Source organism: Lepisma saccharinum, chromosome 2, assembly GCF_977018435.1.
Source record: "Lepisma saccharinum chromosome 2, izLepSacc3.1, whole genome shotgun sequence".
NCBI classification, from domain to species: domain Eukaryota; kingdom Metazoa; phylum Arthropoda; class Insecta; order Zygentoma; family Lepismatidae; genus Lepisma; species Lepisma saccharinum.
The window spans coordinates 186,999,419-187,025,880 of record NC_139230.1 but is presented as its reverse complement, the minus strand read 5'-3'; the positions used below and the strand labels follow the sequence as shown (position 1 = coordinate 187,025,880).

Below are 26,462 nucleotides of genomic sequence, written 5' to 3'. Positions count from 1 at the left end.
CACTACTGGCAATACTGACATGTATTACACACCAGATGAATTCAAAGCACAGAGACCCATGTTTGTCATCAACACTTCAAAAAGGAAACAAGTTGTGGTTAATGACAGGACAAACATTAAAATTATCTGTGAATTCCATGATACACTCCCTGATGACACTATATGTAGTGTTATTCTTATAGGTGAAAAATCATATGTTTATGATGTAAGAAATGAGAGAGTCACAGAGCAATTCTAGAAGATTTCTGCATATTACATTGTTTTAGTACTAGATATGCAAGTTGAGCCTGGTGCCCAATTGAACTTAAACCGGAAGTGGACCGGAAGTAAATATGTGTGGGTAGGTGTGGGTGGGTGTGGGTGTATGTGGGTGGGTGTGGGTGGCTCTTATGAGCATCTTGGCTTAGTTTTAAGTGTATCCATAACAATATCAAGAGGGGCATATTTTTAACAAGCTTATGGACAACAATCTCACAGATGTAGCTTTTGTAAGTGTAGGCAAATCAATCTGAGGGGGCTCATACTTTCACGGGAAATTCCCGAGGGCATTTTTACAAAAATCTTGGATTAGACAGAGTACCACACTTGAGCAATAAGCTCATATGCACATCTTGAGCTAGTTTTAAGTGTAGCCAAATCTGCCTGAGGGGGACTCATACTTTCTCGAGTTTATAATATGGCCTTTCCCACTACTGAATGGACATATTTGCTTTTCCCTTATTCCAATAGTCCGTCAACAGCGTGAACACATAATGAAGGGACATCTTTCCCCTTATTTGGATAGTCCGTCAACTCTTCTTGTCCCCTCCCTATCATGTACTCTCCCCGCCAAAAAGAGAAACATGTATCTGAATTTTCACCAAAAATGTTACACGTAAAAAACATGTTTGAGTGTAAATTAAGTGTGAGTACCCCTTAAAACATTCTCCCCTCCCCTCCTTCATCCGCCTTTTTATTTACTATTTTATGTCTGAACTCAGGGAATAAATACTGTTCTTCAGTCATTTTGGAGCTCAAGAAAAAACACACAATTAATTAACAATGAGATTACTAATTTCAAATCAAGATAAACCTTACATATGTCTGAATGAAGTAAAAATTGGGACAAATTCTGCATAATATACAGTTCATGTCTAAACTAAAACCAAACACGAAGTTATGGTAAAAACTGTTAAAGTATGCAAAAATTCAACATACTTGATGTATTTGTATGTATTTCTCTCTATAAGTATTGTACTTGCTCCTCCTTTCCCTGTGTTTATTCACTCCTACAAATAATTTAAAAGTTGCAGTATGCGACTAATAAACCTACCCCAAATTCCAGAAACCTTTCTCCTCTAGTACTAAGAGCTACTTTGAAATTAGCAGAAGAAAGTTAGAAAGAATTCTTTGTCGCAGGTAAATGGATTTACCAAGACCGACCTGAAAATTGGAATCGACAATGTAAAACCTTAAAGAGGATCATTCGTTCACTTCTGTACATTGAATATTCAAGGCCTGCAGCGTTTTAACCCATGGGAACAATACATAAACGTCAAGGACATCAATATTATGATCAATCATTTTAAAATTGATAAACCAATTTGTCTTCATATTTCTGTTCAGTTTTATGATGGAAATAATGAACATTAACATTAGCATACCAAAAAAGTGTACCATATATACCATACTTTGTTAGTAACTTTCATATTTAAAAAAAATAAATGTTCGGTTATTTATAGAATATAAGGATTAATATGAAAACTTTTGTTGATACTTCCATTTTTGGCTAAATGATATGCAGACAACAGTAGCATGGAGGACTAAACTAGGTCCTACTACTTAAGGCCAACATTGTTTCAAAAATTTTCAGAAATAGAGTTTATTTGTGTGAAACGTTCATGAAAAACAAGTTTATTTGAAGATAATAGATACCCGGATTATCCATGTGATGGGTATTGCGATATTTCAGATCCTGATAGCTCCGTTGATGAATATGCAGGACTGTATGTAGACAAAAGAGTGAAGATGTCCTGCTTGACGTATAAGGGAACGACGGATATCCAAACATTCATAGGATGTGTAACCAAACATACGAACGTACACTTTTCAACTTGTTAGTTGGACATCTTGAATTATTTCACAAAGTCCACAATTAGCAAATTTGGTAGTGTGTCATTTGGGTATAGGCTCGCGGAAGATATGATACGTTTTACAAAGTTTCTATTTATTTTTGGATAGTATAATATTGTAATATATTGTACACATATAAGATATATATTGATATTGTAATGTATTAGTATATTTCATATAAATCTACATGCTTATTGATAAGCCTCTGATAAATGGGCATATTGCATTCTCTAGATGCAGCAAAATTTATTCTGGGATGGCAACTCTGCCAGTAAACTTTTAGAAACGTACATATTTATGAAAAACATTAAATATTTACATTACATGTGTAAAGGCATTTATTATCTCTTTATGTCTTACACCTTCTTTTGCAAGGGTACAAATATCGCCTGGGGTTTGTCGCTTCCGGTCACATTGGTTGTTTATTGGGTGTAAATACTGTGCAAATTTATTTTGCCTTTGCCCAGTAAACAATTGAAATTTTCAAATTTCATTTGTCAGAATTAATTTTTTTTCAATTTAATAATTGTAGCTATTAGTCACTCTTATAATTCTTTATCTAGTGCCGAGATTTTTCAGAAAGCGATTTGTTTTTGTTGGATTAAATTTTTAGTCCTTTACTGATCTTGCAATAAATATCATCAACTCAAGTTGTAGCACTTGCATGTAGAAGTGGAATATTTATAACTTGTGATTATCAAAGAAGTTAGAATTGAATTAGAAATGGTGTGGCTGAACTGGGAACACATCGCATAACGTTGTCGGAAAATTAAGAACATAGTACGAATCATCCTTTCCACAATTTCTGGTTATGCAGGCATGTTCTCCATGCTCTCTTTGACACCCATCTTACGTCCCTATTCCATATTGATTTATTCAGTGGAAGCAGAAGCTATGAAATACGCCAAGTGTTTAAACCAGTGGTAAAACCATGAGGAATGTGTAAACTTATTTTCTGCTCTTTCCTCTTTAATAAGTAATTTCGAATTTCAGTGAGTTAAAGGGAATCTAACCTCTACGGGCCGTTAGTCCTTCTCCTGCCTTTCTTTCCACCGTGTCCATCAATTCTTTTATTGTCTGGAATGTACTAATTTAGTTCCAAAGTGACATTTGTAATTAGCAAAGTGACACAATTGTCTCAATTTAAGCACACTTAAAGATAAATTAAAAGAGTAAGAACTTTTCAAGCTTTCTCTTTATGATTTCAATCGGTAATCTACAAGCATACACTCTTCGACAACATTATTCCTCCAAAAAAATGTCTTAATATTAACAGATGAGTAAGACCCTTTCTTGCATTATCTTCAAAGAAGTTTTCTTCCGTTTGCCTTTGCTCTTCTTCCCTTCCAATTTGAGATCGTTTGGGAACGAAGAGCAAAGATTGTTAGTTTCGAAACCACCTAGTTAAATCCTAGCTGCTGGAGGAAGAGGAAAGCAATGAGCCCCTTTAATGAGCCGCTGTGTCTGCTGAGGATCTTCATTATTCTACCCTTTGTTTCTAGGTCTTTCCTTACTTCAACCCAAGGCAAAAAGAATGGTTCTGGTCTATCATAATTATTTGAAAATGTATGTTATATTCACTGGAAGCAGGTGCATTATAACTCCATGTTTCATTAAGGCTGGTTTGTGTGCACTAATTTTAAGTTTCAAAAACGGTTTTTCCAGTTCTGAGTCGAAGAAGTGTATTTTTCGCTTCAACAGTAAGTAGAAATAGCGCACTAGCTGCTTACTAATTGATATATATATTAAAGGTATATCAGCACATAAGCTATTTTTGCCGTCACACAATATGGGACAATTGAAACAAAATTGAGGACAGGTCCCTAACAATATAATAAAGCACGCCTGCTAAAAAAAATCCTAATTTATTTTAAAACTAATATTCATTCACTCATTCATGACTTAACAAGAACTAAAACAAAACTGTCTCAAAGGACTAAAATTCTAATTACCTAGTTAAGAGCTGGGGCTATAAAGGAGCGAGGTCTCCGGTCATCGTGAGATGCGGCAATGACAAAGAAAAATAATAATAATATTGCATTTTAAATATTTTAGAAAGTAGGGAAAAAATAAGTCAGAATATTCCCATATTTGCGCAAAATTAGTCACGTGACACCATGAAACAGATAGAAATACGCAAGAGATTCGCTAAGTTTAACGCATCGAAAGGAGAGCCCAGTTCTACCCCCGTGCCCAACCGTCCCGCTACGTTTCCTGTTGAGTGCAGTGGTCTCAAGCAGGCCAGGTCATCGCAGAAAATGTGCGAATCCAAGGTCCTTCGACAGCTGGTTTCCCCCGCTCTTGAAGGACGGTCTGGTCATAAAACCTTTTTTCAGCCCTCATGTTTACAACCCCGGCAGGGTTTCTGTGCCGTTATGAAGATCAAACTTCTCAGTGTGTCTGCTATTCCCAGCACTGTAAAGTATGCAACGCTCTTGGTTTTAAGAGGTAAAAACGCAGAGCATCGCAACGCAACTTACATAAAATACATGAAAGTAATGGTGTATAGAAAAAAAATATAAGTAAACAAAGGCATAAATTTACCCACGGTTAATGCTGGAAAGAACTGCAAAAAGAGCAGTTCTGGATCCATTGTATCTCCTTCATAGTATTTTTCCTTTTATTTTTTTGGATCCTGCAGTACAAATATGGATTTGGGGGGGGGACGGTCTTACTTTACAAAACACAAAGTACTTCCAGTTGTTTTGAGTAATTCGCATTCTAAATCACGTTCGTAATATTATAGTAAAAAATGTTAGCAACCTGAAATTTTGTATTTTCGATAGGATTTTGTTTTCTAATTTCGAAACATCTCATCGGATGGAAATGCATGGTAAACAAACTCAGATTTTTTTGTTTTCTTGAGATAGCGTGGACATGTGTTTACAACACCGTGAGATATTATCACTCAGATACTAGAATATGAATCGCATAACGTATCGTATGACCTTGGCGTTTACCGTGGAGAAATATTGCCCCCCCCCACCCCCACCCCCACCCCCCCTGCCCCTGGTTGAAAGAGTTACTTACCATGACGTTTGGCAAGTCTTGCGATGAGAACGTAAAAATGTCACGCTTCGCCACTGGCTCTCAGCACACACAAGGACAAACACAGGACAACACGACCCCACAGGGGATTTTCCTGGCCCTGGGGCCAGGAAGTAAGGTTGAGTGTTGGGTACCTTACCAGAAGCTCACGCCTTACACTCCGATATGATGTTCGAGAAGTGTTTGAACGTTTCAATTATCTAATGAAGAAATTGCACACAAAAATATTCCTTGAGATAATCCTTAAAAGATGTTTTAATACAGAAGCATACAAGTACATGAGTATTTTTTTATTTCGGTAGTTTTCACAGGTTCACAACTTCAATCACTTCATTTTAGGAACAAGATGAATTAGAATGTGTTGCAAGGAGGAAGATACGGGTTCGTAGACTTTTTAAGCAACATTCACTCTGTCTCTGGAAGCTGTGGAGCGGGGCCGCGCATAACGGTAGAGAAAGAGAGAAAGCAAGTGGTTGGAGTAAAGCATTGCGCGCTGCTGGGAACGGCTGGTAGCTACAGCCGCGCTTTCCCAACCATGTACTCACTTTCCCCTCACGCGTTCATTGGTCAAGCCCTCTCGAGTCCTACTTGCGCAGAGGATTTGATTTCGTTCGCTTGCTCTAGAGATTCCCGGGACAGTGCAATGTTAGTTTATTTTACATCGCTTTTCTGTCACTATTGGCTAATCGCAACGATGGAGATGAATGGTAATAAGATGAATGAAGGGACACACACAAATGGACGACACAAATCAAACCCCCACAGAGGATTATACTGATGTGGACCCAGGCGGCAAAGCCTCGTTATCCTGCAAAAATGCAGTCCAGGGTGCACCAGAGAGGTTGACAATTGGGTGCCTTCGGAGAAGGTCACTCATTACACTCAGAAATGTATTAGCAAATAATGCAAAAGTAACATATTTTTAGGTCAAAACATGACTTTGAATAAATTTATGAGCGCAAAATTTTCAAACTTATAATCAATTACTACTACTATATGTGCTTTCCAGATACTTCTCAGAAGCCAAAGCACAAAATTTCAGTTTTAATCAAAATATTATTGTACAATTTTGAACTGTTATCATTCTTTAAATTGTCTTGAACCAATAAAATACTTAATCTATGAGAAAATTATAGTAGAGTAGAGTAATAAGTCACCTCAGAATTCCCGTACGATTTCAGTTTTTCTAACTGAAAGACTGGTGGAGTGGTTATCACAGCACGCTACGACGTCAGGGGTTCCAGGTTCGAATCCTGGCCTAAGCATGGATGTTCTCTGTGAGTGTCTCTTCAATAATTTCATCATATCACTACTCATCCTCATCTTCACGATTAGGCAAAATCGGCACAAAATGCTGCGCTATATAACAAAAATCAAATCCAATTCAACTGAAAGACTAATTTCTTAATTCAAATTTAGTGATGCTCGTAATATAAGATATTTACTATTTGTTTTTCTAAGTCTTCCCAGACTCTGGGCATTAGAATAAAGTGTAGGACACTTCTGGGAAAGAAAGGTCTCTGCTAACCTTGCATCTCCATTAATATGTAGCATTCCTTCTCTCCACATCACTCTACACGCCCCATATGATCCATGGTTATACAAATATACAGAAGGTTGTTTCACGTTGATGGTAACGATTTCGATCACCAGGGAGCAGCACGTAGGCACAGCACAGAGCAGCCAGAGCCAATAGGACGAAAGTACTGTGTGTTGACTTTCAAAGACGATGGTTGGTGTGTGAGTGAGTGTTTATATGGCACCAAAAATTCCAGTCTTTTGGGAGGGGTACATCTGTGCCCTTTCCGACGTTGGTTATAGTTATAGCCAGATAATTAAACAGTGCCACATGAAAGCATTCCATGTGTCAAAGAAGGGCATCAATGCAGTGTTGAATCGCAATAAAGCTTGCACCGTACCTGTTGCTGGAACCAGTCAAAGTGGGCCTCGGACATATCGGAAGCCCAAGCGTTCCTCCGATGTTGTGCGGAAAGTGAGATCCTTGGTGCGATGTGAAAACCCTGCAACGCAAAGAGCGATTGCACAGACAGTGCAATGTTTCCCTGCAAGTGTGAATCGCATCATAGCCCAAGATTTACAACTTGTGCGGAAGCACAAGGCTCAAGTTCATAAGTTGCGTGCCTCACATGTCCAGGAGAGGAAGACCAACAGTCGGAAGCTCTACGAACGCCATCTGGCAGGGGACCGCTGGAAGTATGTGGTGTCCCTGGATGAAGCATGGGTGTATCTGTCGGGATGTGGTAAAAAAAGGGCCATCTACTATCGTCCACGTGATGCAAGAGGTCGATCTGAGTGGGTACGTGAATGTGCTGAAAGTTTTCCACGCCGGTTCATGGTTGTTGGTGGTTACTGCCATAACGGCAAACTTCCACTGCGCAGAGTGGAAAAAAAAAGGCTAAAATGAATGCAGCCTATTACCAGACGAATATTTTGGAGCCACTTCACAGACATGATATTCCTTCTCTCTATGGCAACGACACATCTCGTGTTCTCATCCACCAGGACAAGGCTTCCAGTCATACGGCAAAGTCCACGCTGGCATACATGGATCGGATGGCACGTGAAACGGGCATTCATGCAATCCCCTTTACAGACATCCCTGTGAAATCCCCCGATGCCTCTTCTATGGATTTTTGTGGGTTTCCGTTGTTGAAACGAGCCTTGGGAAGCAGACGGCCCCGCACAATTGAGGGTCTTTGGAAAGCTTGTCAGGAGGAATATGATCATTTGGACCAATGTGTTCTAAAACGCAGTCTCCTCCAATGGAAACTCCGCTGCAGGGCCATTACTGCAAGACTGGGGTATCACGTGGAGCACCACCGCTCGTGACGTCACGGTTTTTCTTAAGGTTAGGTGGGTTTTAACTTTGTTAACATGGACGTGAAACGACGTTCTGTAATTGATCAGCAGTAAAAAAAACATACCAACCGTCAAATTTTCCAAATGTATACTCGATGAACTGTACCAATTGCGTTACCATAAGGAAAAACGAAACATCAAAAAAGATGTAACTAAATTAACAACAAAGATAAAGATTTTAATAGCCAATTCACTTTCACTTGTGCATAGCTATTGATTCTCTTAATGAGATTTTGAATTTCAATGAGTTGCAGGATATCTAAATTCTTTGGCGAGTTAGTTGCTTCATTCTCACTTCTCTTTCCACTTTGTCATTCTGCACACAAGTTCTTTCATGTCTGGAATTCACTAGTTTATTTCCAAACTGGCATTTCTAGATAGGAAAGTGACATAATTTTCTCAATTCAAGCACACTTAAAGATAAATCTGAAGGAATAAGAACTTTCCAAACTTTCTCTTTATGATTTTAGTCGGCCTCCGTAAGGGAATGATTAGCACAGGGCGTTACGACGCTTGAGATCTCGGGTTCGAATACCGGCCTGGACATTGGTGTTCTTCGTGAGTATTCATTCATAAATTTCGTCATATCATCACTCATCCCCATCTTCGCGATTAGCCAAAAGAGGCAGAAATGCGAAGAAAAATAAACCAAATCAATCAATCACTCTTTATGATGTCAATGATAATCTCCAAATACACGTTATTTGAAAGCACAATTCCTCCAAAAATGACCTAATACCAATACAGTAGATCAATTCCACTCTTCTTTAATAGGAGAAACATTGAAATGTCTGTCTTTACTTAATTTTGCCTCCATGTTTCCAGAATTTCAGTACATACATATGAATTTCCCATAGATCTGCTTCAGGGTAAGAGATTATGAACTTTTCCATGTGCCGCACAAAGTTTTCTATGAACCATTAGCGTTAAACCTACTCCCTAGAAGGACAAACTAATCCGTTAAAATCACCCGAAGCCTTATTTTGCTAGAGAGGAACGTACATTATTTTGCACGACTGGCCACCTAATGCGTCACGGGTGCAGTTACAGGATAAATGCTAATTCTGTCTATAGTTCTATCAGAAATGCGAAAGATTTTATGGAGCCGTCTCCGTGGTCAAGCCCGTCGGCTGAACAACTCACAATCTCAATACTGAAGGTCCTGAGTTCGAGATTCTCTCTGAGTATCTGTGAATCTGTTTGCCTTGTCATCAGTTTCATCTGCTTATCGTTCGTCCACATTCTCGCAATGAACCTAAAAGATAAGAATTCGATGTAAAATAAGCAAAAACCGTGCAAAATACTTCTCCTTCTTCTTTCTCTACCCCTTATGCCATTATAGCGTCGGATGCCTTAACCCACGGTTTCCATTCTCCTCTGTTCTTGGCCACCTTCTTTATTTCTTGGAATGTCTTCACACTTTTTCTTCCTCCATGTCCTCATACGACTTCTTTGATCTGCCCCTGGGCCTTCTTCCGTCTGGTTTTGCCTCCAAGAACTGCTTGGGTGTCCTTTCCTCTTCCATTCGGGTTACGTGGCCGAACCATTTCATTTGTCTTTTCATGAGTTGGTTTACAATTGATGTTTGCTCCAGCTCTTCCCTTATCCTTTCATTTCTTACTCTGTCTCTTCTTGTTTTTTCTACTATCTTTCGCCAGCACTTCATTTCTACAGTTGTTATCTTACTAAGTTATTTTCCCTTCGTTGCCCAGATCTCACTATTAGCTGTACAGTAGTATTGGTTCTATCACTGATTTATGTATTTGTAGATTGCCCCTCGTTCCAATTTCTCGTTTTCTAAATATTGTCTGGTTCAATTGATAGTATGCATTATTAACTTTTCGGACACGATTTGAGACTTCTGGCTCTATTTTCCCATTTTGATGAAGTATTGTTCCAAGGCATTCATAGTTTGGGACCTTTCAAGTTGTGCTATGTTGCACTGTGCAAAATAAAAAATATATAAATATTCACTCTCTACAGTATGCCCGAGAAGTCCCCGTACCCCTACTTGCAAGTATTATGTTCCGACCGTGTTGAAAATTGATCGGAAATCTTTAATTTTCAACTTTACATTCACTTTATACTCACAACACAATTTGTAGTGAACTAACTCAACATGTTGATTACAAGCCCTAGGACGTTCATAACTATAGGTGTTTAATATTATTAGAAAGTTTAAGTATGCAGACATGGGCTTAATCGCCATCATTTAAAAGTTTATTTTCTATATTGTTGTTATGGTAACTCGTTGTGTTGATTTTGTTCGCTCGCAAGTATATTATAATGTAAATAGATAAATACATATGTTATGATTATTACATTTGGCGTTATATATATAGGGGTAATATACAGTATACTATGTAATATAATGAAATGGTACGGGAATTTCACGGACACTCTGCATAATAGCTTTGCCATAATTCTCTTTTTGTTTTTGTTTATCTCTTTAATATGCGTACATTCTGTCCCGAAAATATCTGGAGCAAGCGAACGAAAACAAGTCTCTGCGCAAGTAGTGACTCGAGAGGGCTCCACCAATTAAAATGAGAGGAAAAGGTGACTACGGCTACCAGCCGTTTCCAGGAGCGTGTTCATCTTTGCTCCGCCCTCTCGCTTCCCTCCCTTCTCTGACGCTATGGCCGACCTTGCTCCAGATATTCCCTGGATATAGTGTATTTGTCTTGTTAATATTACGTCGCTTTTCTACATAATTCTCTCTTTGTATTCTCTCTCTTGTTAATTCTACTAGTTCATCATTCATTCTTAAGATCGTCAGCAACATCAAGAGTTGTCAAAAATTGATAAAATAACTTAAAACTAAAATTCTTAAATATGCACGATTGAAGAATACATCATTATTAACCGTAACATAGTGTAAATCTGTGCCCGTTGCTGTTCGAAATCGTTTCATTGGTTGTTAAGAAACGCCATAAAATTATTTTCTAAATTCCTCCGGTAATCGTTTATGGCATATTTTGCTCTCGGCGTAAGAAATACGAAAACCCCATTGTTAATGAGCCTTTTGTGTGCTCGTATCCGGGTTAGGCTATTAAAAGCTGTGTACAGCTAACAATCTGTTAAGTACCTATTATGAGCTCTGGCTTTGTCTCAAGCGATTAAAATTATTTTCTGTGTTCTGCCTTTTCTTGCAAATAACACGAAGCATTTAACCGATTTCGGCGAATGATTTGTTATGTAGGTAGGTTTCCATCGCTATTGTTCTGCTGTTGCGCTTCACTTGTTGTTTTTTTCCTGTTTCAATCGTGTAAGTGAAACATTTCCGGGGTCCTCATTGGGTGGAAGTAAATCCTTACTCCCAATAGTCCACATGCAATTCCACATAGAAAAATATAGCTCTAACATTTAGGAGTAAGGAGGAAAGATTTGCATAAAGTTCTCATTAGGTTTTCTTCAAAATGTTCACTAACATTGAGAAAAGTTAAGTTGCGGTCAGTGTTGCCATTATAATGAAACTTTTAATTTTTCCGGAAAATCCTGACCGTATTTTTAAGTGAGACGGGAATTTCGATAAAAAATACCAATATTTCAGGGAACTTCTGAGATATCACACCCAATGTTAGTACAAATGACATTATATTCCAGACTCATATCCATAATTTTTATTTCCGATCCTTTAGAGTATAAACCTATATGCTTATTTATATTTTGTTAATTTTACGTCCCTTTTCTACATCTTCTTAGTGACGATGGAGAACTTATGAACTTATGAAATGGCTGATGAAACAAAAACAAATTCATGCCTGACCAGGATTCGAACCTGGAACATCTGATCCGTTAGCAAGGAGGAGGCTATAAGAAATTTGTTTAACATTTTTCATAAACACGAATATGGGCCTACAAAAATACGAATTATTATTATTATTATTATTATTATTATTATTATTATTATTATCATTATTTTATTTGTTTAGATGAAGAGAAAAATGGGCCCAAAATAGGAAATTCTGCCTTCACAATACACCAAAACTGCAGCTGTGAGGGAAATTAAAGAAACGATAAAGTTCTCCCCTGTGCATTGCAGCATCGAAGTAGGGCTACATATATTCTTGATATCGACCATAGTAGAAGTTACTACGTTTCACTAGTCTTTTCTCTCAGGTGACTGATAAGAAACTGAGAGTCCCAGAGCAGGAATTGATTGATTGATTTTGTTTATTACTTCCCTTTTCTGCCACCTTTGGCTAATCGCTAAGAAGAGAATGAGTGATGAAATAATGAAATTGATGAAGTGACACTCACAAAGAACACCCATGTCCAGGCCGAAATTCGAAACCTGGACCCCTAGCGTCGTATCGCGATGTGCTAACCACTCCGCCGCTGAGGTCGGCCAGAGCAGGGATATTAGTGGGAAAATGTTAGAAAAGGTACCTCTTACACTCCACAAAGCAATCAAAAATTATATCTAATAAGTGAGTACTGGATGTTTGCTTAGACTCTTTTTAATCCGTTGTACATTCTCAGGATTTAGGATATACATTTCCAAGATATACATGTGTAATTTAATACCATCGCCCTTTGCTTCAATTCTTTGTACAGTCACTGGTAATAAGAAATGAACACCTTGATTCAAAATACTCATTTTGCTGCTTGACATTTGTGTGTTGTCCAATTCTACGACGGTGGCCGTTGCCATTGAAAATTTTGCTGCCGAAGACTAGGATCTAGATGTTCCATTTTTATTGAGGATAACTGTTAATTTTTTTCTTCTATTTCAATGGTCTGCTAAATTTTATTCCCGCACTACACATGTTTGTGTTTTCTGGCAAAACTCTCCTGGGTGAAAAAGGATATTTGTAGCATGTTCCCTCTAGTTATAATTTTCTAATTCGTCTAAAGACATTTGATCTCTCCTTATCGATTGTTAGAAAGTCGAGACATTACGCTTGATGTACTGCATTTTCACAAATAATTTCGCACTATTTTTTGTTAAAGATATCAATTTATAACTCAACTGGTGTAGTTGGTAGGACGTCTGATTGCCACGCGGGAGATCTTGATTCGATACCCAGTATGGGTGATGTCAGGTAGGAAGTGGCTCTGGGTTTGATCCAGCCTCTTTTCAACGGATAGCGTGGGGGAGCTCCTGACAGGGTAAATGCGAGGGAGCTGTGCTGAGCGCGCCACCTCTTCTATGAACGAGATTGAAAATATATGGAGTTTTACTTTTACATCCCCAGTGTACAGTTACTGACACTTATGGGTTGCAACAACCCCATGACTTCTAATGGGATTATTGCAACTTAAAAGTGTCCGTGACTGTACGTTCAGGGTAAAGTGTAGTGGTCTGATGACACTTTGACTTGAAATATCGATATTCGAAATGGTCTCACACAGTGTTGGATAACAGAGTTCTCTCTTCGGAGGCGGATGAAGAATACACACAGCATCTTGGAACATTTGATTCTATGTGAATATTAATATAATATTATGGTCATTGTTAGCTTATAGAATTTAACCGACTGCTCCTAATTCGACGAAGTACAGTCACCGACAATAAAAATGGGACACCTAGATCCTGAAATACAAAGGGCGTTCAATAAGTCTTGCACAGATGGTTATAATATTTCTATTAGTTGCAATATGATGATGAACTTTTAAGTGAACATACTTTGATCCTTTGGATAGAAGACCATGTCACTCAATGTAGCCTCCATCTGCTGTGACGCATCTCGTCCAACGTTCTTTCCATGCCTTGAATGCACTTTGGTAAAATTCAGGTGGCTGAATTTTACACCATTATTTCACACAAGAAGTAAGGTCTTTGTCACTGTCGAACGTTTTTCCACGCAGGTGGGCCTTCAGACGAACAAACAGGAAGAAATCCGAAGGAGCCAAGTCCGGACTATAGGGAGGCTGAGGGACGACTTCCCACCCGGGCCTCCCCGATGGCGCAGTGGTAGCGTCATCGCCTTGTAATCAAGGGGTCCCGGGTTCGATACCCGGTGGAGGCACAAGTGGTTCAGATCCCACTTTAAACTGTAGGTCCAGTCCCGATTAGCCTTACTGTGCATAAAGTGGACTTAAAACACAAAATCAAACAAACAACGACTTCCCATCCCATTTTCATGATTTTTTTGCTGTGGCATCATGGCTGTGTGAGGCTTGGCATTGTCATGATGGAGTTATGACGTGCTCTCCAGACCAAGAGACTGGAACTGCAAGGTAAGGTCATCAAACTCCATCATGACAATGCCAAGCCTCACACAGCCATGATGCCACAGCAAAAAATCATGAAAATGGGATGGGAAGTCGTCTCTCAGCCTCCCTATAGTCCGGACTTGGCTCCTTCGGATTGTACTAGTTTCCCTGCATGGCGTTAAGTGTGTTGCCTAACTCTACGGCGGTGATAGAAGTTGCCATTGAAAATTTGCTATAGAAATCCACTTATCGCCGTAGAGTTAGGCAACACACATAACGAATTCCAGCACATCGCGATATGACACCTGGGGTCCCGGGTTCGAATCCAGACATGGGCATTGATTATTGTGAGTGTCCATTCATCAATTTCATCATATCATCACTCATCCCCATCTTCGCAAATTAGTCAAAAGTGGCCAAAAAGCGAAGTAAAATAAAAACAAATCAATCAATCAATAACGCCTTCCAGGGAAGCGAGTGTTTTAGTATCTAGGGGTCCCATTTTTATTGCCGCTGACTGTACGAGTATATTTGTTTCAGAACCCCAAAACTTGCAAGAGAAACTGAGAGCAGCTCCATTGTTTCGAAATTCCAATGTTGTTACACCTTGTGAGCTAAGACTGTTTTGTTTACACTCCAGGGAACTCACATACCAAAGTAGCAACTAGGTGCTAGTGTATACTGGATGAACAATTCCTTTTTAAATCACCTAGAAGCGAATCAACCATTCACACTAAAGTATGTGGTGCACAACTTCAGTGTTCATGCTCTCATTTGATGCCACTTCTTGTTTCAAAAATGAACATGCTTCCTGGAAGCACGTAGCTGTTTCTTGTAGTCACGGACACTTCTGGGTTCGAATGATACCAGTGAAAGTCAATGAGACAATTACAACCCAGAATTGTCCGTGACTGTACGTGTGAGCTCCCTTAGGAACGTTTGCATCCTCTGCTTCATTTCAAACCTCTCTCGCAATTCGTTTACTCACCAAGGCGGCATGCATAGCAAATAGTTCTAAACAAGCCCGCGTGCATGGTGTAGGGTGCTTGCTGATCTTTGGGATGTAGATACATTAAACCAAGAAAACAATTGCCGATTCTACTAATTGAGGCATCAAGCAGGCGTTACGACTCAAGACGCCCGTGTTTGCACGTCGTTACACTTGTTTGCCTCCGGATATCACCCGTCATCAATTTTATAGGCTCTTAACATACAAGCTTCTTTCTTGGTAAAGTTACTAAAGGACGCTACCATTAACAGATAACGTCCCACTGGTCTGCAATATCTTTGACGCATTAGAGAAAGCAAATATTTTGCTTTCATCCTATTGCAAGAGAGTAAGAAATGGCGGGATTAAAGTAGACCTTTCACGTGAAGTACGCGTAGTTGCGTAACGCTGTCCTAAACTTCTATTTGTCTAAGATTTTCCACAACGTTGGATTATTTATTAGCCATTTGGAGCGTTCGGAGAGCTATCCTGATCCTTTGGTCAATATAAGCCACTGCACACGCAGACAAGATACACAAGGTAAATTCTTCTTGCCTAGTAGTGGATTCGTTAGCATAACGCGCTTCAAAACCGCGGGTCCTAAGTTCGTGAACTTGGTCATCCTTGCTTCTTTGTGTTGTTTATTTTTCCATTTCTTCATTCATGCTGATCTGTGTTCTGGCCAGTATATGAGAATTTTTAAAGTCTTAACGCAGAATCGTAACAGATGCAAAGGAAAAAATCACATTCCACATTTTTCACATCCTTCATCCTAATTACATAAACCCACAAGTAATAAACCAATGTAAAAGAAACAAATTGTTTCGATTTTCGCATTAAGACTTCGAGGTTACTTCGTTCGTTACAGCTATCCCAGCGGCCAAGTTTCAATACTTTGTATGAGCTTGTTATGTTATATTTCTGTAATGTCAATTACAACACATCATTACACTTGAAAAGATCAAACCTCCTCTGTGTAAATATGTCCAAAGATAAAGTAAAAAGAGGTAATTTACTTAATTATTTATTAAAGTTACATCGAAAAATAGATTTAATATTTATCGTGCATCATCTATGTAGCAATATGTTTAAGTAAATTGTTTCCCAGTGTTTTGTTTACCAAATCTTACAAATATATGTCCGTTAATTAGTTAGTAAAGTAATCAATGTAATGTGATTATCTTAACGTGCATGATGTATAAACATTATATATACACATGGGCCTCCCCGATGGCGTAGTGGTAATGTGGTCGCCTTTTAATCAAGGGGTCCAGGGTTGGACACACATTGCACAGTGGTTCAGATCCCACTTTGAACTGTAGGTCCAGTTCCGATTAGCCTATCTGTGCATAAAGTGGACTTAAAACAACAAATCAATCAATATATATATATTTATAGGATGTGGAAAAACAACTACAACAACGGTTTGGTGCTTGTAGATATAAAAACAAGTCACTTTTCCTTATAAACATTACCTCGAAAGCGCTTAGTTTCTGCGCTGTATTCGCTGAAAATCTAACCTGCATGCATGCAACCCAACACAACAAACGATAACTCTGACGCAACTTCAAGGGACGCGTGGCAGGGTTGCCAGTAGTGTCTCTTGTTAAGAGAGAAGACTTAAAAACAACAACTTGCGAGTCTTACCTGAGCAAAATCCAAAAGATTAATGGTACTTGCGATGTTGTAAGACGACAGCATTTGAAATGAACAGTCATGAATTTCAGTCCGCACTTATTGAAAAATCCTTGTCTTCTTCAGTTGTAATTATGATTGTATCCTTATGTCTCGTATTGGTGGCTGAAGGATAAAATTGAACCCTTAAAAGATCAATATGGGAGTCCTTAAAAACACAACTTTACATCCGAAAGAGGCCACATTTGAGGAGATCAAACAAATATTTTAACTTCACAACAATGCACCCAACTCTAAATTAGGCCCATGTAAACCAAAATGCCTATTTTTTTATAACTTAGGCCCGCTGTAGACGAAAGCATTTCCTTTAACACTTTTGCGTCCAAAATTCTTATAGCAGGTAGTACTTTACACGGAACCATTTCGTGTAAAATTTCAGCAAGCTTTTGCGATTACAATGTATAACATATACAGCACGAAAGGCACGTCGAGTTCACGTTGTTTACAATTGAAATAACTAAAATATTCTTTCATACGTGTACAGTAAACGCTATAAAGCATGTATTTAAGCAGCGTCATTGATTTGCACCTAAAACCATTTAATACTAAACCTTACTCCTCTCGGTTGAATAGTTATCGTGTTTAAAAATGTGAAGTGATACATTGTTTATATCTCAAGAAGCCGTCTTTACATTTGCACGCTTGACCTAGAGGTCGCTTCTGATTGGTTATGCAACGAAAAATGATACTGAAATAGAGCCGGTTGTACCCTTGAGAATTGCCATGAAATATGCCATGGCATCTGAAATGCCACAAGATTTTTCACTTTAGACGGTAGCATTTTGGTCATGGCTTAAATGTTATGAAATATGTCAAGGAAAATAAAGCGGGCCTTACAGAAGTTAACTGTTTACAAAGGTATAGTTCAAGTAACGTTTAAGTATGAAAAAGAAATGAATTTTTCATCGCAACCTATTTTACCTTAAAGGAAATCGCATTTTCTTTACGAAGCAAAAATATGATAAATAACAAGTTCTCTAAAAATTTGATTCATCGATTGATTTGGTTTATTTTACTTGGCTTCTCTGTCACTTTTGGCTAATCGCGAAGATGAGGAGTGATGATATGATGAAATTGATGAAGGAACGCTCACAGAAAATACCCAGGCTGAGATTCGAACCCTGAACCTTTGCGATAACCTCTCCTGCACTAAGGTTGGTAAACTCTGTAGAAAGAAATTTATGATTAGGAAACAAATGATTTTTCTTTCAACTGAGAAGTTATTCACAGAAAAAAGAAGCACAAAAAGTTATTTTAAGTCCATTTTGTCCTCAGATAGGCTAATCAGAAGTGATCTACACCTTAAAGTGAGATGTGACTTCATCACGGGTCATTCGTTACCGAGGAAGTCTAGAAAATAATCAAAAGCACCCAAGGAATCCAACATCATCAAAGTGGGTTTAGGTATAATTGTGTGAACATGTGTTGTGGTAGTGGGAATTAAACAAATCATTTTCTCAGCTGTCCTAATAAAATACCTAGTTGTCATGTATGACAACATAGTATAACATTCCTTCCGTCACAAAGATCCTGGTTGGCAGTCCGATTAGGAGACAAAATTTGTGCATATTTGGGACATAACCTGTCTTGTTTGGTTCGATGTTGTATAGGTAGTATTATATTTATTCAACGCCCGGTGAAAATTATGGAAATGTTTCCTCTACAAGGACATATTGCCTTACAAATGTATTAAATAATACAGTCCCTACCAAAAGTTTAAGACCACCTTGTCATGTGTTTTTCAGACAAACAGAAAAAGTACATATGCGAGTGCTTTTCATGAAATGAACACTTTAATACAAAATTGGAATTATTATGTAATGTTATTGAAAGGTACATCAAGATCAAGAAAGTGTAAGGGCATATTAATACACTTATAACTAATAGATGCAACTAAAGGTACAATTTGTAAAATCATTAAATCTGAACTTTGCAAATATACTTGGAAACAAACAAAATTCAGTACTGTCATAACGACGTCGGTTACGTGTATACACATTCATCTGTACTTCAAAATGCTGGATTTTTCAGTTAAGAAATTTGATTTTGCACTTTCGTATCTCAAGAACTACAAGACATATACCAATAATTTTTCTGCAATATATGCCTCACATACTATATTACTCCCATACAATTTCACTCCATATTTGTACCAAAACCTTTCTGTCAGGTTTCATTTATATGAAAAAAGTTGGTGGTCTTAAACTTTTAGTAGGGACTGCAGTATTTATTTATTGAGAGAATATCAGACACAGCAGAAATGACCATTTTACACTGAAATCGACAATGAAAGAAAAAATAAAAAATAACATAATAACACGAAACACGAACAAAAATAGCCAGCCCCAATAGCGGAGTGGTTAGCACATCGCGCTACGAAGCCAGGGATCCCGCGATCGAATCCTGCCCTGGGCATGGATGTTTGTGAGTGTCCATTCATCAATTTCATCTTATCATCATTCATCCCCATCTTCGCAAATTATTCAAAAGTGGCACAAAAAGCGAAGTAAAATAAACCAAATCAATAAATCAATAAACAAAAATAAATCAAAATGGCACTACTTCACATTATTTGGCAGCTGAGGAAAATATATCAATACTTGATGGGAGGTTATTATATTGGGTGGAAAGTCTGTAGAAGAGGGATCTTTTTTTAATTTTCGGTCTAGGCTCTTCTGTGTAAAATATATTGTGATACGTATTGTGCGCAGAGGCACTCGAAAGTGGAATTCCTGAAGGAGTGAGTTGCAGCGGATTTTTCCATTGAACAATGTTGTGTAAGATAATTGAAATCATTCCACAAACTGCTCTGATAGGATGTCTGTAACTTTAGAAAGGACAGGAGATACGTAATTGCGTAATGAAGGAACCCTGTAACGAACTATAGCCAGGAAAATGTGAAGGATAGAATCAATTCTAGAGAGTTAAGTTAACGTTAACATGGACCATACCGTCACTTGTGAGTTAGACTTCAATTGCATTTGCAGTATCGAGAAGTGAACCTACAATTTGAATTGTCGTATTGTATATTGTGCTTCGTTCCGGCAAAAGGAACAATACATTACGAAAACTCTAGAGGACGTCGACGAATGACGCTCCTCGCCATCATGTTTCTTTCACATATCTTTCCACTCTCGATATTACCTGGTTTATTTCAGAAAAATATTAAAATGAAGCATCAAAGGGGAATTATTATTTTGCCATTGTTTGCTATGGGAAATGGGAGTTGAAAAACATATCCTGCGTTGCGAATAAACCACGGCTGCAATTCATCACTCTGTGTGGAATGCTTAGCTGTAGAGAGGGCACTCACTGACGATTTGGGTTTATGATACAGGGTGTTACAATATATATCTACCGGGCAATTTAGAACATCCGGTATATTATGCTTATATGGTACTACTATAGAGCAACCACAAGGAAAAAAACCTTGGACGAAAAGTCTCCACACAGCTTTCCCTTCTTCCGTTCAGCTCGGGCCATAAGGAAACATGGTCCACTTTCCCCCTCCCCTCCTCGCGAGAGTATGATGCACAGGAGTCGCTGGTCTGCGCAGGTTGTTTGCTTGTGGTTCCACTATAAAAACCACATTGGAAATTAAACCTAGCATTTTAACCACAATTACTCTACGGCGCACAATATTGTTTCTTTAATTTGCTTTTGCCGACCTCCGTGGCGGAGTGGTTGCCACAGCCCGATATGACATAAGGGGTCTAATGTTCGAATCCCGGCCTGAGCATGGGTGTTCATTGTGAGTGTCCCTTAGTCAAAAGTAGCAGAAAAGCGACGCTAAGTAACAAAAATCAAATCTAATCAAATCTTTAATCTGCTTTCAAATGACTCCTTCTCCTGCAATGATGGATGAATATAGATGTTTTCCTTTAAAAAAAAGAGCCCTCTCAGGCTCAGCCCCATCAGTAGTCAAAAAACTACAACAATGTAAAATACTTGAACCAAAGCATGTCCAGACATCCATCGCTAGTAATTTACATCCTACAGGTTATGCATTGTGGCACTCGATTGAGTGTTTTGGGTTGCCTGCATGTAAGGACTGGGCGGTTGCAGTTGGAACTGCAACTCACTTTTGCTCGTGACTGTACTTACCTGAGGAAGTTCGAAATATTTCAACCACCAGCAGTCCAAGCACTGCAAACAAGGAAAGGAACAGTTGAAGGAACGGAAGAAGGTAGTTGCGGGAACGGGCACGGAGAGAAAGGTAAATAGAAGAACGCTGCAAGGGATGTTTATTTTTATTATTTCCGGCGACGGTTCCCAGGAACGTTCGTCTCTTTCTATGTGTTTTCATTTATAACGCTACGTTATTTCTCTTAGCCTCCTTTTCGTAGACTAGGAATTTTGATTTTCCCTCCTTTTCTTGCAACACGCTAAGTCGCTTCCAGGCATATGGCGTCATTCCTTATCTAAACTTTTGGGTACGATGTCTTAGTCACACAATTTGGCCACCATTAAATGATTATATTTTAATTGTCTCTCAACTTTAAGCAAATGTTTACCCATTGCGGTTTTGCGGTTTACCCTTTCATTAATAGAAAAGAGGGGGTTACCTTACAACACAATAGGAAAAGTGTGAAATGATATACTCGTTGTTTGCAAGATTGATTTCCGAATAAAATATGAACATTCTTTGCCAGTGTCTTCATCAATTTCTTCACATCATCACTCATCAATATTTGCGATTAGCCAAAAGTGGCAGAAAAGCGAAGTAAAATCATCTAAATCAACCAATGAAATATGAACATTTCCAATTGCTATTTTGCATCCTACTATTCTAGATGTCTATTATTGGTGTATTACGTCTCCTTTCTTCCTCGTAACCAGCAGCACTGACAAGACTAAGGGAATGGGGAGAGTGTCAAGGACAGTTTATTTTTTCTTGGTAGACAAGGCCAGCATAGTCCGAGTGCAAAAAGTGGGGGGCAACTGCCCTCCTAATCGCCGTCATTGATCGTGACAATGGAAATGAATTATGAACTGATGAAACCTATGGTGGACAGACACAATGACACATGTCTTACCCTGGATTCGAACCTATAACAGCTGGCTTCGTATTGCAGTTCGTTAACCACTCCTCCAACGCTAATAATATGGAAATTAAGCTTGAAAATAGGAGTGAAGCATCGGAATAGTAGAGTAGAAGCGATTTCTATTTGGATATTTACTTCCGGAGCCTTTATTTGTATGTCTGTCCTGAATATTTCTTGCGTCGAACATGTAGAACAGTCCATTATTTCATTTTGTCCCATTTTCTCATTAATAGTAATTTAATTACGCAGTTTGAAGTTTAAATAGATTCATAGTAAATGGTTTTGAGTGTCCTTGATATGCATTACTATTAATATCGTGTGTATACAGACATACAGTCTTCACAAGTGTTCGTTCTTGCATGGTGAAAGACAAGTGAAATATTCCGATTGATTAATTTTTTTATTTGTGACTATGTAATTGATTACTTGTAGGTTTAAGTATGTTTCTATATACGTTAATTGTATTGGTTCTATTTGTGTTTCTTTCTGTATAAACCAATATATGTGTATGTTTATCTGCCGTCTGTAATTGGAGGTTTACCTCTGTTGAGGGCAGAAATTAAATAAATAAATCATATAAATTACCTTATGTACAAAGTTAAACGAAATTATCACTCAGTGCTAGAGGAAAATGTGGAGTTTATTATTGTTTAATTCAACTAATCACATACATTATTAGCATTCAAGGACGTATTTAGGGGGTCCAAGGGGTCTGGACCCCCCGAAAGACTTACTAAGCACAAAAATTAAATAATGAAAATAATAAGATAATAAAATAACTAAAATTAAATCATGAAAATATTGTTGTTGTTTAATCGAGGGTAATTTATTTCCGCAAACTTATTGGAAGGCATGGATTATATTTGGACCATACGACTTTGAATGAAGATTTATGCAAGATTTATTACTAGTTATAATAACATGCATAAAATATTACAAGAAATTTTACTTTTCGTCAGCTGGATCTAACATCCTTTTTTGATATTCAATTCTTTATCTATTTAACATTAATTTCCTTGCCACAGTAGTTCCTCTTTGCTATTTTTATTATTATTATTATTATTATTATTTATTTATTTACAAATTATGACAACCTTAACTACACGTAAGCTAGATAATGAATATGTGATGTTATATGACTATCGTTATGCCGTCCTTTTACTTGCATGTAATAAAAATAGATTAATAAATTTGAATATTTTAATTAATTTAATATAATTATAATCATTTTAATTTAAATTATTATTATTATTATTATTATTATTATTATTATTTTGAGACATTAGGTTAGGATCCCCTAGATACGTGCCTGTAAGCATTGTATTTTTAATTTGTATATAACACAATTCACAGAAACTTGAGGTAAATATTAATACATATTAGTTTGATGTGGTCAGCACCACTTTGTTTCAAGTCAACTTTGTGCTCATATAATATAATGTGGAATGTGCACCAGTATCAGAAATGTATTTAACCTCCCATGACTTCATGTGTTCGTTTCATGCAAGACTAAAAGAGTCCCGAAAGATGCTTGATAACCGGGCCTCCCCAGAGGTAACGTCGTCGCCTTGTAATCAAGGGGTCCCGGGTTCGATACCCGGTGGAGGCACAAGGGGTTCGGATCCCACTTTAAACTGTAGGTCCAGTCCCGATTAGCCTTACTGTGCATAAAGTGGACTTAAAACACAAAATCAATCAATCAATGCTTGATAACCAAACCAAGCCTTTCGGGGTACAAACCAAACTCATACTCATTGCTCTATGCACCATACTCCTTTTTTGGAACAGATCGAAACTGTTGTAAATTGTTTCCTGCAAAAAACGCAGTAAATGGACAGAAAATGTGGAAGAACCTTCTGGCTTCGGGATTAAATCCTGAACTGTTCACGCACATGATATCTGCGTCAGCTTATTGAATCTGGATCACGCAATATCAGATCGACCATTGAGTGGGGAGTCTGCGGAGGAGAGTTTTACAAAATACATTCTCGGGAAGTGAGAGTTCGTGATCGATATCAAACAAGTTAAAGTGCATGCGACGTAGAGTAAAACCACAGAGTAAAACGATCCTATAAGCTGAAGATTAACACTAATAGCTTCCAAGTGACTAAAAGTACGTGTTCAATTTTGCCACCTAAACACTATCCCAATTGTTGCTTTTTCAAAAAAATATTATTTTTTCGTGTTGAGATACTTTCATAATAATGTTACAATGCTTACACATTGAAATAAGATTTTTTTCTATTTATATAATGTTGAAGTAAATGAATATTTATCATTGAAAGCATGGTGATTAAATCAAACATGTAAAACTTGTGTGATGGCCAATAGTACTATTTCTTTATGTATCGGTTATTTTACGTCGCTTTTCTACACCTTGAGTTAATCGCGACGATGAATGATGAATTCGTTGGTTGGTTGATTTGGTGCTTTAAGTCTACTTTATGCACAGAAAGGCTAATCGGGACTGGACCTACAGTTTAAAGTGGGATTCGTACCACTATGTGCCTCCACCGGGTATCGAATCCGGGACACCTTGATCACAAGACGACGACGCTACCACTGCGCAATCGGGAAGGCCCATGATGAATTGGTGAAATGGATAATGAATCCATACTTTAACCAGAGTTCGAAATAGGGAGTCCTGGCTTCGTAGCGCTTGGCTGGGTTATGTCGTAAAAATCGAACAATCTTGTAATTAAATGCAGCTAATTTTACTGAATGAGAAGTGCCTTTGTTCGAGAATATTTTCTGCCCGTGAATTTACAAGTTTATTTTCATTGTCTTTGTTTCTAAACCTTTCGTTATAGCATTTATATTTGTTGCTCTTCTTTTTTGTTATTTAGCGTCGCTTTTCCGCCACTTTTGGCTAATAGCGATGATGAAGACGAGTGCTGATATGATTAAATTGATGAAGGGACACTCACAAAGAACACCCAGGCCTACGCAGGAATTTGAAATCGAAACCTTCTGTGGCGAGATCGAAAGTGGACCACTTAACGCGCTCCGCCACTGAGTTGGCGTAAACTTTCCTTATATTTATTGAATTGTTGCTTTTAAGTCCACTTTATGAACAGATAGGCTAATCGAGACTGAACCCACAATTTAAAATGGTATTCAAACCACTGTGCAATGTGCCTTCACAGAATATCGAAATCTGGACCATTTGATTACAAGGCGACGACGTTACCACTACGCCGTCGGCGAGGCCAAAACTTTCCTTGTGACGCATTGTTACGTAGACATGGGTTTGCCATTGAATGTACTATTCGTAGCTTTACAACAAGTCTAACCATGATTATGAATGATGGACTCTTGAAATTTATATTTGTCTTCGAACCTAGGGCCTCTGACTTGGGAACACATTACGCTGACCAAAGCCGGCTGATTCATACTATTGCTTTCTCTTCGACACTCTTTTTTTTTCATGTAGTTATATTACCCCGAAACATTTGAATTTTTCAACCTTTTAGAATGTCATGTTTTCTGCTTTCGAATTGCCTTTCATATTTCTTACTCTAAGTATTGAAAGGTACTCAATTTGGATTAGCTATGACAAATTGGTAAGTAAAAATTCAAAACGAGATATTTTATGCTATGTTTTGTAATTATTTTTTAATGATAATATTTATTTCCGATTTTTGACGTGGACCATTTGCTATTTATTTCAGTATATTCAACCGATGACTTACACCAACAACATCACTTACGTCACAATTCATTACTGCTTTGATGAAGAAAATGGTATGCAGTTCGCCATATATCAGCTTATTGTCCTTTTTGTGGCTCCTGGATTGTTAATGGTCGTATGCTACACCTACGTGATTCGGGAACTTTGGCGCAGTACAAGGAATATGAAGTTCCTTACGAATACAAGCAGGTAATGTATGTTGTTTAGACTATAGTTTATATAGAAACATGTGTCCATGGGTACGTGCGAGCGTATGTGTTTGTGTTGAATGCTTGCCTCTGGGCTCGTATAAATTTGACAAATAAATAAAATACAAAAAGTAATTATCCAATCAATTAATGCTGTAGCATTTTATTGGTCTTCATTCTTGATTAAAACATGATTTTCGTGTAGTTTTTTCAATCAGTTCTTCGTGCCCTCAAATATAAGAACGGTCGGTGAGTACCAAAAATATTTGTGTTTACTATTTATAATTCAACAGTGCAGAGAAACTTGGAACAAACGAGGAGATCTGCTTGATTGATTGATTGATTTGATTTATTTTACATCTCTTTTCTGCCACTTTTGACTAATCACGAAGATGAGAATGAATGGTGATAGGATGAAATGGATAATGGATAATCACATAGAGCACCACGGATGATTATACTGGCCTGACGCCAGAGTCAAAGACATAGTCTTCGCTAGTCTTTAAAATGAAGTCCAGGGTGTAGTACGTGGAAGGGAGACTGGCACTCGCAAAGGGTCATACCTTACACCCCAAGGAGATCTGAAATTGTATCTTGTCATGCAGAACCCTTCAGTCTACGTACGTTTGTATTTAGCCACTCGGCAGGAGGCA

The 26,462-nt window shown here is 38.0% G+C and overlaps 1 protein-coding gene across 1 annotated transcript in view; it reads left to right on the top strand.

Moving 5' to 3' along the window:
* The window catches only part of LOC145980917 (allatostatin-A receptor-like), a 212,857-nt gene that overhangs the window by 162,401 nt on the left and 23,994 nt on the right, over nucleotides 1-26,462 (top strand). Inside the window, exon 3 of the mRNA XM_083114004.1 lies at nucleotides 25,602-25,810. Within this exon, the coding sequence (XP_082970130.1) occupies nucleotides 25,602-25,810 (209 nt within the window). The remainder of the gene's footprint in view (nucleotides 1-25,601; nucleotides 25,811-26,462) is intronic.